This window comes from Meriones unguiculatus, chromosome 1 (genome assembly GCF_030254825.1).
Source record: "Meriones unguiculatus strain TT.TT164.6M chromosome 1, Bangor_MerUng_6.1, whole genome shotgun sequence".
Classification (NCBI taxonomy): domain Eukaryota; kingdom Metazoa; phylum Chordata; class Mammalia; order Rodentia; family Muridae; genus Meriones; species Meriones unguiculatus.
In genome coordinates, this window is record NC_083349.1 from 9,685,139 (window position 1) to 9,701,400 (window position 16,262).

Sequence of the window (16,262 nt, forward strand, 5' to 3'; positions counted from 1 at the left end):
GCAGCCTTACCAGGCCACAGAGGAAGACAGGCAGTCCTGATGAGACTTGATAAGCTATGGGCAGATGCAAAGGAGGAGAACTCCCCTTTGCATGAACTAGGGGAAAGGTATTGGAGGAAGAGGAAAGGAGGGTGGAACTGGGAAGAGTTGAGGGAGGGGACTTCAATTGGGATATATAATGAATAAACTGTAAAAAAATTAAAATAACTTTAAAAAATAATTTTGAGAAAAGCTAACCATCACAGAGGCTACAGGACCTGAGCCTCAGGATCAGGTCAGAAACACAGCCCAATCTACATACTGTACACTCAATACATCCTCCCAAGGGACAGAGTTCTTTCAGTGGGCACTTCTGTGTCCATCTTCAGATGGAATACACATTTAGCTCCATAAATGACTGCATACGCTCATAAGAATTGATTTCTCTTTATCTGAGAACATTCTGTTAGTCAGAGCAGTGATTTCTTTGATGGCAGGCTGTTGGTTGGAAACACAGCCCCAAACCCATCATTGTGCCTAAGGAAACATGCAACAGTCACCTCTGTGGCACAAGTCATGAGTGGATGAGGCAGTTGAGAGTGAGTCCTATGCAAATCTGTAAAATGTCTTGCTGATTTTTTTCGTATGTTGTATTACTAAGCAAAAAGCCAATAATCCTGGAATCTTTCATTTTGAGCTCTGTTTAACTACACAACCCTGGCCAAAGCAGCCCCCTCCCTTTAATCTACAAAGAATGGAGGAGGAGGAAGAAGAGGAGGAAGAGCAGGAGGAGGAGGAGGAGGAGGAGGAGGAGGAGGAGGAGGAGGAGAAGAAGAAGAAGAAGAAGAAGAAGAAGAAGAAGAAGAAGAAGAAGAAGAAGAAGAAGAAGAAGAAGGAGAAGGAGAAGCAAGAGGAGAAGAAGGAACAGGAAGAGGAGGGGGAGGAGAAGGAGGACGAAGAGGGTAATACCCATAATGCTCAGCACAGTACTGGGAAGGTCAGACACTGGGCAAAGAATCTGGTTATTACATACACACTTAATACATTGCCACTGCTACTAATATAAGCAGGAAAATGATCCTGAATATTGAAGTTTAGAACAATAAAGATTCAATATTAGTGACAAAATAGTTAAGAATATTCATAGCTACAGCCCACGGGCCAGCGCTCCTCCACGGGACTAGAACTAACTAATCACATGTGAGCATTCTTTTTCTATAATTTGGGGGTTTGGTTTTGGGGTGGTCTGTTTGTTTGTTTGTTTGTTGTTTTGTTTTGGGACAGGATTTCATCTACCCCAGGCTGTCTTCCAACGTCTGTGTTGCTGAGGATGACCTTAAACTCCAGAACCCCCTGCCTCTATTTCTCGAGTGCTGGTCTGATAGGTATGCACATCGCATCTGTTGTGTGCAGTTCTGGGATGAAACCTAAGACTTTATGCATGGCAGGCAAGCACTCTGTCAGTCAAACTATATACCCAGCCTCCCACTGAACAAACCAGGGTGAGTAATCACATGACCAAAAGTTCCACGTGGCTGCAGGAGGTCAGGACTAGTATTGCAGATTCCACAAATAGAAGACTTTATCTCTGACCCCAGAGACCATGTGCTAGGTTGGGAGACAAGAAATATCCAATGAAGGCTGTGGGCAGCTAAAAAATCATAATGATATGGGCTTCCAAGAGGGAGGGAATAGGTAATTTGGAAGCAACTTGAGCAATTTAATGGGAAAATCTTGATGAGACAGCAATGCCCCCCCCCCAGAAAAGTTTGAGCTGCTGAAATGTCTGCACTCCCGCATAATAGCTAAGAATAGACACAAGTCCAGACAATCTCTCTACAGGGTATTTATGACCAGACAGCCATGACAGAAGTGGGGCAGGGACCCCGCAAGAGCTTCACTCACTCTCTCTGACATCCTCATGAACCACGGGGACACCATGATCATCACTGGCAGCTTTCTCAAGACTCTTGCCTCTTCTGCCTTTTCTGCTGTTATTTTTACCTAGAAAGAAAAAAGAGAGAAAGATAATGTCACTTTGTGTATCAGAGAAGCTTCTGGATAAGAGAAGTTGCAGTCCTCTCCTGCAGAAAGCTGTTTCCAGCTTTGCTCCCCAGTACCCAGACTCTTGGACTCTAAGGGGTCTGTGGTTAAAGAAAAAGATGCTCAGTGTGTATGGAGATAATTACCCCTCATGGGACCCATGCACAACTTAACATGCTGTTCAGTATTGTAAGCCTACAAAGTGCTGCTGAGCCTCCCAGAGGAACTGGGAGTAACAGCTGGAACTGGAGGTCAAGGCTGGACGTGGACATCAAAGCCAGCATGCTCCCCCGTGCTGAGCTCCACACATCCAACTCTCTCTAAGGCTAAGGTTTGCAGGCCTGTGGGCGAGTCTATTTGCGCACTAACTGGGGAGTGACCTGGGAGTCAGATGTGACCCTGCTAACCTTCCAGTTTCTCCTTATGTTTTTCTCCTGCCCCTGTTGTAACAACCCTTGGCATAAATTGTCCCCTGGGACAAGGGACATGCAAGTCTCCTGGTAACGGAGTGTGTAATGGGTGTGTAGCGGGCACACCTAGCCCTCTGCTCTCATGATGATTGGCTCCTTCCCATCTTTAAACTGCCTTTCTTCACTTCAATCTAATCCTCCTTGGAGGGGAACTGATAGCATCTGTGTAGAGTCAAGTTGCCTCCAAGCAAAGCCTAATGCAGGGGTTTGGTTGCCCGTGAAGTGCTGAGGGGGAGGAAGGAGAAGCAGGATCCAGCTAGGGAAGGAACCAGGCAAGTCTGTTCAGCTCAGCTCATCGCCCAGGACTCTGAGAGCAGGAATGGCATACAGAGCTCTTCGCCCTTTGAGAAGGCTTCTGTATAAAGACTAGCCAACCCAGGGCTGGGGGTACAGCCTTCCCTTCCCGGGAGTGGAAGAGATGTGAGCCAGCCACAGCCCACAGACACGTACACCCAGGATGTCCCAAGGGCCACCAGCCTGACCTCTCTACTTCATTCCCTCTTCAACAGAGGAAGACAGCAGAGCCTGCCACGCAGGAAATTAGAGCAAAGACACAAAATGATACCTGTGAAACACTCAAGGTACGACAGAAAGCTCTTCCTTCTACCTGGGCAGCATTATCCCAAGGCCCACACGTCACCAACAGTAGCCCATGTGTTAACAGCTAACAGGAGCAGCAGGCTCCAAACTTTACCAGATGTGTTCACTGCAAGGTTCAGCCCTCAGAGGACAGGAAGGACATTTTACAATTGGGATCATAAAGGTGTCAAGCAGTGGTCCTCAACCTTCCTAATGATGCCTTTAATACCCTTTAATACAGTTCCTCATGCTGTGATGACCATGAAATTATTTCATCTCTGCTTCATCACTGTAATTTTGCTACTGTTTATGGATTGTAATGTATATATCTAATACGTGATCCCCAGTGATATCTTGACCCACAGGCTGAGAATCGCTGGCCTAGAGTGAGGTGGAGGGCTTTCCAAGGCCACTGCCAACCAGGACATAACAGTGCTAATGATGGACTCCAAAGGGCCTTCCCCGCCAGCACAAAGGCCTCTTCCACAGACCTTCCTCCTTCCCCCGCCCCCCAGAGCAAGAAAGGCACCATATGGTCTGTACAGATGAAAGAAGAAAGAGAAGTGGAAATAGCGTTCAGAGAAGGAGCCAGAATCAAATCAGCATCTCCATCTGGGCCGCGTGACAACGCAGAATTCCTTAAAAGTAGCAAGCGGCACCGCTAATGCTGGCCACATGTTCTATTCTGGTACTTGGTGATAAATATAATCCCTCTGGCTTAATAGAAAACTATTTTTCCCTTTGCTACACAAGGAGCTTACAGTAGCAAACCCCCACCCACTCCAAACTGAAAAGCCCTTTGCTTCCCTGCAGTCTCTGTTTCCCCAGGAAATTCCAGGCCGCGGGGCTCTACACTCCCCCGAAGCAGGGAGCTGGCCCAGGGCTCTGGCAGTTCTTCCATGTTTCTTGGTAAGGAATCCATGGCAGGAGGGAAAACCCACCACATGAGCTTCCCTCGGTGGCTCCCCAGAAATGCAACCCAAATGTCTCTCTCAGAAATGTGTCCTGCCGCGCTTGTGTGTGTACATGTGTCGGAGTGGATATGCCGGTTTGCCACACACGCGTGGACCTCAGAGGACAACCCCAGCTGCTCCTCAGGCACTGTCCACCTTTTTTTTTCTTTAATTTTAAACAGTGTGTCTCATTTACCTGGAATTTGCTGGTTAACAGCCCAGGGATTCTCCTGCCTCTGCTTCCCCAGGGCTGGAATTATTTTAACAAATATTTGAACATGGGACCTGATCTGGATATGACCTGAAAGCTTCCTCCTGAGGATTAGTTCTTGTGTTATCAGAAGGCACCATGCAAGCTTCCAAGCAAACAAGAGTCCTACCCAGCTATGATGCCTATTGCCTACAACAAAGACCAGCATAGCATGTTTGCAACAGTGGCACACATACTTTGGCATTAACTAATAACTCTAATTGGACCTAGAGCTCACTTATGCCTTGTACTTGAAACCTAGCTAGCTCCTCAGGGCTGTGAAGACCTTGGTCTTGGAGGAGAGCCTACATCCACTACTTTATTAAACCAGCATAATCCCTAATTATATTCTAAATATTTATTCTTAGCCTCATAGATACACGTAGCTCTCACCCCTCATCAAAGAAACTTCTCTTTGCAACAGGTAAAGACTATGACAGACAACCACAGCCTATCAAAATGCAGAGAACAAGAGATTATGGGGGGCCCTGTCCCAACTGATGCATCTGCAACATAATTTTTGCACCTTAGGTTCACAGATCATTGAAAAAAAAAAAGAAGAAGAAAGAAAAATTGTAAGAGCCAGAGAAACAGGACATTTTCCAGTTTTGCCACCTAGAAATATGAGAGAGACCACATCTGTGAAGTCCTATCTACTTGGCTGCCTAAACAAAATCTAAACAATGACAACACCAGTGGATATTCTAACATGGAAAGAGGAGCGCTCAAGGGGTCTCAATCCTAGGCAAAGAACTATAGGCAACTAAGGAATGTTGAAAGCAGGAGAAACAATTTTCCAGTGAAAAGCCTCCCAACTGGTTATCCAATAGCAAGTGGTCAGCACTGAGGTCATAAACATACTGGTAACATTATACGAATTGAGCAGGTTATAGTTATGTATTTAGGAATATATATGTGTGTGTATGTTTGTGTGTATATATACAATGTTATATCATATAATGTATAATATATAATGTTATATATAATATCACAACACATAATACTTTATATACTACACATAATGTATGTATACAATTAAAGAAAAGGCCATGAATTTGAGAGCGAGCAAGGGGTTGCATGGGAGGGGTTGAGGGAGGAACGGGAGAGGGGAATTAATATAATCATATTATAACTTTAAAAAACATCATTTAAGAAAAGTTCCTGCTCCATGCAGATAGAAGCAGGAAAGGGAGAAAACACATGGCGGGGGGAGCCTGTGTCTCTTTATAATTCTGACAAGTGTCACTGTCAAAGAAAACAGGGTGTGTAGTGGAGTGAATCTGAGAATCAACGCAGCATTTGAATGGCATGCTTGCATCTGGTCATGGGTGAGAGTGGTCTGACAGGGAGGGGACGCAGAAGTGTCACTAGGGAGACAGCAGTGACGCTAACCTTGAGCCAGGCTCAAATCAATCTACCCACTGACGCCTGGCCCCTCCTCTCTCTGTCCATTCTTCTTGGAAGCTGTATCCTTCATGGGAAAACAGCCTGGGGAGCTTCTATCCCCTGGGCCCAGGGCACACGGGCAGTGAGCTCAGCTGGCACAGGAGTGTCTCTGAAACCAACACACCCACTCTCTGTACCGGCAGTTCTCAACCTGTGGGTCATGATCCCGTTGGGGGCTGACTGACCTTTTCATGGGGGTCACCTAAGACCATCGGAAAACACACATATTTACATTACAGTCCATAAAAGTAGCAAAATTACAGCTATTAAAGAACGGTGGAGATACTCTTATGGTTGGAGGTCACTACAGCCTGAGGAACTGTATCAGGAAGTGTGGCAGCATGAAGAAGGTTGAGAACCACTGCCCTGTGCAGTCAGCCGCCCTCCTGGCTCTCAGCCACACCCACATGGAGTTCTTTGTCTTCAAGGGAACACCTCAGTAACAGCAGCAAGCAGGAAGGTGCATGCGTGCATGTGTGCAGGTAGGTATGGGCCCTCTGTAGAGGGCTGTGCAGGGTACCTTGGGCACCTACCTGCCTGGGTTTGGGTTCTGCTGAGATAAGCAGGCAGGTACTGCACTGTACCCAGAGATGAATTCATGCAGCCTGAAGAGAGGAAAAAGGAGATGCCACAACCCAAGAGCATTGTCTGCCAGCATCTACAGGGCACCACCTAGCAAGTACTCCAGAATCAGGGAAAAGGTGATACCAAACTGCCCCCCCTGAAGCCCTCTCTCCCATCAGAACCTGGAAGGCCATGTCCGTCTAACCTCACACCTCGACAAGCACTGTATTATTGACACAGTCCTCCAGGAATCAAGGCCTGGAAAGTCACATGTGTCACACATGTGCTGCCCCTAATTATCTCTCACTCCTTAACAGGCTCACCAGGGAGCAAGTCACATGCCTTGGTTATGTGGACCTCAGAGGGCAGAGCCTGTCACTGCTGGTGACGCCAAGCCTAAGCACTCATCTTTCTAGCCCCTTGGGACATGCAAAAGTGGCCTCACCACAAAATCCAGGCTCTGGAGCTAAAGCTGGTTTTATGCCTGGCATGAAGCTTGGTCACCTTGGGATTTGCCCCTCAGACACATGAAGTGGACAGGAAAATGCTACGACTGTTTTAGAACCACAGCATGCACTCTGGCTTCTTGGGTTCTTTTAGGGTCTCCACCCCCTATCATCCAGGCACAACCCTGATTACTAGAGCCACTGGCACAGGTAGGGGGAGTGGGCCAGCAGTGAGTTAGCTTTGGAAAGCGTTCTGGAAAAGGTGGCTGGCAATGCTTTTTTTTTCCTAAATTCATCCTTTTCCTTGGAGCTTTGCAGGGAACTGACTTGGATGAAATACTTCAGGTTTAACGCTAAAGCATGTAGGCTGACATCAAGGCTTTCTTGTTCTTTAAGTATGCTAACGATAGTCCCTGGGCTTATTAAAAATACTGCTGAAATATTTACAAACATGTACTCCTAATCCTTCACTCTTGCCTAAGATGGAGTATTTCCTTCAGAGGCCAGCTGCTCTTGCCCAACAAGAGAGGAGGCAAAGCTTTGCAAGAAAGCCCTTCCCATCAACCAATAACAGTTCATACAGATAGGGAATTGTTTATAAGCAAATGTGCTCAAATAACCACCCTTTATTATTTCCTCTGACAGCTGGGCCGCAACACATACTAAACGCAAACTGGATGATTCTGGACATAGACCTACAAACATGGCTGTCTGCACACTGCATATCCCAGAGCGATTAGCTCAGGACTAGGGGGTGTCCCTGTGGGTTTGTCCAGATCCTAACAGTGGTACGTTCTAGCCTGTGCCTGCAAACACTACAAAGAAGCCAGTGGGAAGTCAGATTTAAAGCCTCCATATCAGAGCCAGCTTCTAACCCAAGGAGCAAAGGAGGAAGAAAACACAATACCCAAAGCACTTATCCTTAGCCTTGTTTGTTATGCTGTTTTTATCTGCCCTGTGAGTGGAAAAGACAGAAGAATTATGCAACTGTAGTCTATTAGTTGGCTACATTTTGGTTTTTTGTTTGTTTGTTTTTTGAGACAGGGTTTGTCTGGGTAGCCTTGGCTGTCCTGGAACTCACTCTGTAGACCTGGCTGGCTTCGAACTCAGAGATCCACCTGCTTCTATCTCCCAAGTGGTGGGATCAAAGGTGTGCACCACCACTGCCCAGCATTTGGCTACATTTTATCCTATAAAAAGAGGATTAAGCACACCCTGAATCCACTGGCATGAACCCCATGGGCCTGCTCTCTTCTTCTTTGTGATGGATAATGAAAACTAGGGACTTGAGACTCACTCCTGGGGACCTCAAAGCATTCCGCTGCAGAAACTGGAATTCAACCAGAAACAGCTGAATAAATAAAGTCAGAAGAAGGTTGTCAATGAAGAAGAATAGTCTAGCAATCAGTACTGCCTGTCCAGTGAGTTGATGATGACCCTGAAGTGGGGAAGAACCCATCTGGACAAGAGTGGAGTAGAGGCTGAAGAGCCGCTGTCTGAAGCCTGCAGTGCCTAGGAATCTGCACAGTGACCATTTATTTTCCTAAAAGTTCTAATATTCTGGGCCAAACTGATGCGTAAAGAAAGGCCTCAGACAGACTATGACACCAAAATCCCCTAACCCTTAGAAAAGGTTTCCACAGACCTATGTCTTGGTAGACCCCCCACACACACAAGCACATATGTGCATTATATACATACACACGCATGGAGAAACTCCTGAAATGCGTACACATTCGAGCATACACATAAACCCATGGAGAAACTCCTGAAATGTAAATTACAAGCTAACGAATAGTGTTTATAATGTCCCATGTCATGCTTTCTACACACAGTGGTGAGTCTCAATCCCTAGAAGACGGCTGGCAAAGTTCAGAGACACTTTTGTCTGTGAGGGCTGAGAGGAAGGTCCTCATGGTATCTCGTGGGTCAAAGCTACATATCCTGCACTTCACAGGACACCAAATCCTTCCAAGCACGTGTATACTCGGTCCAAAATGCCGAGAATGCCAATGTGGGGAGGACTTACACCAGAGTCAGCCAAGATTTCCCATTGGTGGAAGCTGAGGGGTGGATTATGGGACCTCACCATAATATGTCTGTAAGTTCATATGAGTCTGTAATTATTCTAAACTAAACCTTTAAGTAAATACTTTTCAGGGCTCTCGTCCCTTCAGGGTAGCTGGGCCCTTCTCCACTGAAAATGAAGTGCTGGTTAAGCATCCCCGGTGCGGGTTCTTAGGAACAAAGGCACTTCAGATTCCAAGGTTTTTCCCAACTATGCAATTCATCTGTGTGTCATGCACACCACACGCATAGCCTGGAGGTAACTTTGACTTAAAGCAGTGTGCTGCATAATCACTGTGCATAAGTATGAGTATGCTGGTGTTCAAAGGGCTCAGATTTTGAAGCATTTCAAGTTTTAGTCTTTCAGAGTAGGTGTTCTAGTTTCCCTTCTGTTGCTGCAATAAACGCCATGACCAAAAGCAACCTGGGAAGAATAGGTTGATTTTAACTTCCACGTTATAGTTCATCACCAGGGAAAGCTAGGAAAGGAGAGGAAGATGCCTCTATGGCGTCGTGAATGAGAAGCCTGAGGCAGGAGCCTGAAGCAGGGCACACAGGGAAAGGCTGCTTGCTGACTCTCTTAATTACCATCCTAATATGGCCCAGGTCTGCCTGCCAAAGGAAAACACCACCCGCAATATGGACCGGGCCGTCCTACGGAATCAAGAAAGTCCTTCCAAGGGCAGATCCACAGGCCAGTCTGAGGAAGATGATTTTTCAATTGAGCTTCCTTCTCCTCAGGTGTGTCAAGGTGACAACCAACCATCACAGTAGGAATGCTCACCAGGAGGGACTCTTGATTGGCTAAAGGATTCCATTTTTCCAAGCCAACTCCAAAGATATCAGCATGTGGCATCCATGGGACATTTCTCGGTTGCCAAGGATCAAAGCCAAACCTCAAAGCCAGACCAAATACACCTTACACCAGCCTCCTCAGGGACCCATACAATGCCCTCTTAGTGCCCACCACACACACTTTTCCAATGTCTCCTTCATCAACTCCAGCTTTTATGCTCCCAGGGCTAAGCAGAAAACATTTCACTGTCTCCAAGTATGATGTACCAAAATCAGTTCTCTGTTTAACGCTCTCATCCATCTCTCAATCTTACCCTCTGCTCCCACCTCGGTGCCTAGCCTGCCCTGGTACCCAGCATGCATCAGTCTCACAGAAAACTCCAGAAGTTTGCATCTAACACCCCAGACCAGAGCCCCAGCTTTCTTCCTCTGAAGCATATTCCTAAGATCAGTAACCTCTTCATAAGCTAGCCAGCCACACAGAAGATGCCTCCACAGTGCTGTGAGTGCCATGCTTAAGCCACCACTTAGAGTGGATATTATTTTCTTCTCTCTGTGCAATTGAAACGCACAAATTCTGCTGAGTCCCCTAACCAAGATCATTTTAATCTAATCTTTCCCCTATTAAACGCAGGCCCATGCACTCCACAGATGAAAGTTTTATTGAACACACGCACACAAACACACACACTGGCAGGAGGAAGGATAGAGAGGGAGATGGAGGGAGAAAGAGAGGCATTAATTTATGTGATGAATGTCACAGTCATCCTATCTGGGGAAGCTCTAAAATGTCCCACCTGATTCATTAGGAAAATGGCTTAAATAGTACCGAGCCAGGAAGCAACTCCCAAAGGCCTCTGAACCTGGTTCTGGTGCTTCAGTGTGTACCTTTCATTTGGAGACAGAACCAGGGTGGCTAAATATTCACCAGGAGCAGTTGAATTCCTGTCCTGTGGCCAACCTTTATCTGCAGGATGGTTCAGGATGGTTTCCCAAGAGAAAATGACCATTTGCCTTGCAAATCAAGTTATACCTGATTTCTCCTTCATCCCATTCCAAGGCTGATGCTCCAGAAAGGAAGGAAAGTTACTTCCGGGCTGTAATAGCAGAGCCCCAGACACATCAGCTGGGGCCACTGCCGGGCCTGGGCTGTGAATCTCTGAGCCACCAAGAAAAGATTATAACTGGTCACCAGTAAACATACCCAAACAAAGCTGACTCACTAATCAGACCTAGTCAGTCATACACACACACACCGCCATCCTCCCGGGAAGCACTGGCCTAGCCCGTCTATTTATTTTCTTGGCATCCCATGTTCTCTGCAACTCTCAGCACACCTGTGATTATTTCCCCAAGGTCACACACCTTCTGTGAGGTCCTTGGGGCCAGTCTGTCTTATGCTCTCTGTCCCTAGGGCTTCACCTAAAGTTTGGTGCTGAGCAGATAGTTGGAAACCATTGAATGAATGGCTTCTTTCAATAAATGAATTGAATGAAGGGCTCCTGTGCAACAAACACAGCTTAAAGTCCAGGTCCTACTAAAGGATGCTAGGAAAGGCTTTGCAGCATCAGACACACTGAAGTGCAATGGCATACGCTGTTCTTTCTATCTGCAGGTGAAGCAGGTGAGGCCTAAAAAGTAGAACCCAAGTTCCAGGTCCCAAATGGCAAGCCCAAGACCTGGCTGGTAAGGCAGGCTTTCAATTCTCCTCAGCAGAAAAAATGACAAAATAAATTACTTCCCCTGTCTGAGCTTAAGGCTCCTTATCAATAGTATAGCAAAGGCTGCCATCTTCCAGAGCCAGGAAGAGAACTAAATGAGACCAGTGGACACTACCAAAGTCAGTGTTTCACCCCACCCCTTGATGTCAAGCCACTGCAGCTTTTCTACATCTTAACCACAGCAGTTCCCCCAGAGAACATCGAGCAGTCCCAATAGTTCTATTTGGGGTTGCACAACCCACAGAAGTGTCAATGGCTCCTGGCAGGGACTCAGCCTTCTATATACAAAGGTGGTACTCTAATGGCACCAGGCCCTCAAGAGGCTCTACATCTTTCCTTGCCACCCTGGCTGGTGATTTTTATATCCATCTAACCAAATGAAAGCCACGTCTGAGCTCAGAGCTCTGTGACCTGGCACATGACTCCTTTCAGGGACAGACACTGCAAGGCATAGAATTTGGTCCCTGTCCTGCTGATGCCCCGTGCAGTCGCCATCTGAAACAAGAGAAAGTCCTCTTCACAGGGTTTGTGATAAAGGCCCGGGCAGGAAAAAAAAAATGAGGATGAATTTGAGATGAGTGTGAGGGATGGATAGGGCACTCCAGGCTGCCAGTCACTCCCAGCTTTTCAGGGCTCCTGTAGTCTGCCCTTTCCAAGAAGACAGAATGTTGGCTGCTGCAGGGACCAGGCGTGGTCCAAAGTCTCCAGCTGGGACTGGGCCATCCTGTGCAGAGTGGATTCAAAGGGCCCCCTGACAGGGGGTGGGGCAGTGGAGGGAGCTGAGAAGGGGCACTGCGTGAATAAAGGCCACTGACCAAACCTTGCCAAGGCCATCTGCCAAATCACACCAGCCAGTCGCATGCCAATGAATAAAATCAGTCTGAAGAGAATGCCTCTGGAGAGCAGGAAGAAGCCACAGACACCTCCTTTGCTGGTGGAGCATCAATCTTAGGACACCGGGACCCATTTCCCAGGCAACTTCCCAAAGTACGCCGTTCCCTTTCTGCCTGAGGGGGCAGGGAGAGAGAGCTGGGCTTAGCTCAGATGCAGCCTCTAATGAGTAGTGGGCGCTACAGGACTTTGGCTGGGCTCACTCAGGGAAGCATACTGGGAAGCCAGATGTCTCCCTGGAGTGCCGCGATCGTGAGCACCCCCTCAAGGCTGCCCGATCCTAAAAGTTACCTGGTGGAGGCGGCTCTGCAACCAACTTCTCCTTCTTGGGAGCCTTCTTGGGCTTGGTAGCCCTTTGGGGCGGCCTGGGCTCCTGCTGGTGCAGCTCCTGCTTTTTCTCGTGCCCTGGAGGCGAGAAGAACTCCGGCTCTGGCTCTGGATGCTCAGAGTAGCGCCCGCGTCTCCAGAGCTCCTGGCCGTAATAGTCGGGCTCTTCGAAGACTGCGCCCTGGGCTCTGACCCCAGCCAAAGCCACCACCACAAGTGCCAGAGCCAGCGCCAGGAAGGCGACCCTCAGACGGGCCATGCCCCTTCTGCCCCACTCCCCGGGCAGGGTCAGAGTCCCCGGGAGCGGCGGGCGGGGTGCAGATGAAGGCTGCAGCCAGGGATAGGGGCGCCGGGCGCTGCAGCGGGAGCAGATGGCGGGTGGGACAGGCCGGACGGGCGGGGCTGGACCGGAGCGGGGCGGGCAGGGGCGCGTCCAGGAGAAGAGAGGCGCAAGCAGACCCGCCCTCCCTCCTATCCCGCCCCGGGGCCTCTCGCAGGTGTTGGAAGCCCATTCACTCAAAGACTGTCGGCAACCTCCGTTGTAGAGCAGTATTCTGTCCTTCTGGGCATCCCTTCTGCTGGCACGGGGCATGCTGATCCTAGGAGAGAATTTCAGGGCTTTCATTTTGCAGAACAAACCTGAGTTAAGACTGACCTGAAATGTCCACCAGTCTTGTGACCCCAGGCCTAGTAGGAACCCCAAGTTCCCTGGATGAAGTTCTCTGAGAGTAAGGCCTAAGAGTATGGGAACTCCTGCTGTCTATACTCCAGAGTGTGGTTCTGTTGGAGAAAATGGAGCCAGCCAAAGACATAAGTTACAAGAAGACATTTGTCTCTTCCTAGGTCGGGTTTGTCGGGAAAACCCAGGTATCCCTTCGCTTTGAGAAAGTGCCTCCCACCTTTAGACAGTCTGTCTCAGTTTTTTCTTCGTCTTCTCTTAGCGGAGCAGGAGGAAGCTGGTGGCCCCAACTTCTCTCCGTGCTGGGAAACTGGGGACCCGGGGTCCGCACCAATACCCTGTGGCTCTTCCAACAGATGGAGACAGGCTTAAAATAAGAGACTTACCGACGCCCAGATTAAATGTCTGAGGCAACAGCGGCAAGTTGAAGTCAGAAGGCAAGTTGGCCAACAGAGTCATGGGTGGGGGAAGGGTGGGGTGGTGGCTTTCATACCCGCTCAGCATACTGCTAAAATCAGGTCCTGGCAGTGGCACACATGGGGTTCCATCTATTCACTGGCTCTTCGCTGAGACTGCTTTGCAGCCTGCTTTGTGTACCTTCCAGGGCCTGCCTCGGGTCTGTGCACACTGCCTTGCTTCTCACAGTCAGAATTCACAGGTCAAACCCAAGCTATACCTTCAAATCACCCCTATCTTTTCTACCTCCAGCTAGGGAAGACTAGTCTCCACTCTTAAGAGCTTGTGCAGTTAAAGAAGGCTCTGAGATGATCCAAGACTGGTACCAATTGTCATCAGTCTACTCTGCACACTTAACTTACAGGGTCTAAGGATTCAGTAGCGATGCCTCCAGAACGTCATAGTGCCTGCCAGCCACAAGGACAGCGAGCCCTTAAGTCTGTCACTCTGCCACTGAGGGCCTGGAATATGATCCAAGGATGCCTCTGAGATGAGGGCATGATGCTAAGGCTTCCCCATTTACCTAGGAGAGGGCCTGAGGCCCCCAATGTCAGGGTGGTAGCCAGGTCAGCTGTTGCTCTTTGCCTCACTCTTTTATCCTCATTGTTTCTGTCCAGGCCACCCAGCCAGCCTTCGGGGTACAGTTTAGGAACTCTGAAGTGGAAAGGTAGTGCAAGAGAAAATCACAGTGGACACAAGGACCCAGGGGCTTTGGATCTAGTTGTCAAGCTTCCAGGATACTTGGGAACCAAAATCCAGGAGAGTTCTCCAGAACAGAAGAGAGGGCCCCTCCTCCCCTGGCATTCCAGCATGGATTTGGGCTGGATCCTATCCACTCTTCTCTGTTTGTGTATGTCCCTTGAGCTCACTCACCGGGGTTGTTTTATCTAAAGCCAGCCACTCCAGACAAGAAAACAAGACTCAAAGCTTTGTGTGGCACAGAGGAGAGATGCTTCATCAGTGAGCCACACTCTTGAAGTCCCAGCTAGATAGATCAGAACTGCCCAGTGGTCCAATACATCACCCAGGCCAGGTGTTCTAGCTGCACACAGACACCAGGCCCATGCAGATCTGGAAAACTTCCTAAACACTAGGCTCAAGTGCTTTTCACATGATTCTGACGGAGCTGAAATTTAACACTACCTTTCCCTTGAATCCTGCAGAATGGCTGAGGTCATGCCTAGACATACGGCAAACTGGTAATGTTCTAGGCACAACCTGCTTGAGCCAGTAGTTAGAGCATAGTTCATCTTGGTAGCCTTGAACCTGTAAGGTCTGAAAGCATTTTCTATCTCCCCTTGGCAACTACAGGTCAGCAATGCAGCATGCACCTGCACTGCCATGTCTGGGGAGCTTCCAGAGGATGCCCCCATCTGAATGTGTATCTCTGCACATCCCGAATGTGCAATCAGGAAGTGAGCCATGCTCGTCTCAGCTCTCACTGCTAATGTTTGCTTGTTTGTTTTCCCCGGAGAGATGTGTAATTAGAGCAAGCAGGACAAACACAACAGAGACGGATTGTTCAGAGCCAGCCCTCCAGAGTGACAGCCGGCAGCAGCGCTCCTGGAGGAGCCCTTGTCTCCCCTTCTCTCGGGGGGTGCTCACTTGGAAACCTGTGGCATCCAGTCAGAGGTCACAAAATACAGAGAGGATAGCAAAGCTGAACTTTTCGTTTTCATCTCCAAGCCTCTTCCTGCCTTCCAATGCCTGCCTGTCTGTATGGAAGGCCTCTGCCTTCCCAGCTGCACTGATGAAGTCTCTTCAATCCGTATTCTGTCCCATCTCTCCTTTCATCTGTGTGATAGTTATCAGAAAGCCCCATGAACGATACTTTTTTCTTTTCAGCTTTTTTGGGGGGTAGTTTTGGGGGTGTTGGGGTTGTGTTTTGTTTTGTTTTGTTTTGTTTGAGGTGGGGTCTTGTGCAGCCCAGGCTGGTCTTCAATTCACTGTATTTCCAAGAATGGCCTTGAACTGCTGATCCTCTTGCTTCTTGGTAGAGACCTTCCAAATGTTTCGATCATGGGTGTATAACACTAAACCTGGTCTTATGCAGTGTTGGAGACTGAACTCGGGGCTTCATGGATGCAGGCAAGCACTCTGCCACGTGAGCTACTTCCCAGCCCTGGCATCATTCTTTAAAACCTCTCCCTGTGCCCCTGCTGCTCGGCTCTTAGTGTCTCCTTCAGAGACCTATGCCAAGTCCCTCACTGACTTGGTCTCCCTGTTTCCAGCTCTCTGGCCTGCAGGACATCATGCACGTGAGGGTTCCCCCCACTCTCTAGGTCCAATGACACTCCCCTAGTGAGGACCCCTCACAAGTTCAATCCATCTAAATGAGATCTCAGGCTCACCATGTTTAAAATTAGTCCTCTCCACTCCCAACAGGTGACCATGGTAAGGTGTATTCTTGGTAACCTCTGGCACAGCCTTTATAAACTCTTTAGAAACTAGTGGTTATGATAATCTGCCAATTCTACGTCCTCTGCAGAAACGAAGAGAGCACAAGAAAGACAGAAAAATCTTATCATGTGACTAAACTTGAGAGAAGGTCTTTCACAGCGCCAGCCAGAAACTGTTTTTCTCTGAAACCGTTTTT

At 48.4% G+C, this 16,262-nt stretch overlaps 1 protein-coding gene across 2 annotated transcripts in view; it reads right to left on the reverse strand.

Moving 5' to 3' along the window:
- The window catches only part of Cpxm2 (carboxypeptidase X, M14 family member 2), a 105,902-nt gene extending 92,975 nt beyond the window's left edge, over positions 1–12,927 (reverse strand). Inside the window, exons 1-2 of one of the 2 annotated variants that reach the window (XM_060381253.1) lie at positions 12,496–12,927; positions 1,885–1,983 (exon numbers count right to left, since the gene is read on the reverse strand). In XM_060381253.1, the coding sequence (XP_060237236.1) occupies positions 1,885–1,983; positions 12,496–12,790 (394 nt within the window). In that variant the 5' untranslated portion in view covers positions 12,791–12,927. The remainder of the gene's footprint in view (positions 1–1,884; positions 1,984–12,495) is intronic. The other variant, XM_021654892.2, reaches the window with a different exon arrangement.
- Positions 12,928–16,262: the final 3,335 nt, after the last annotated feature.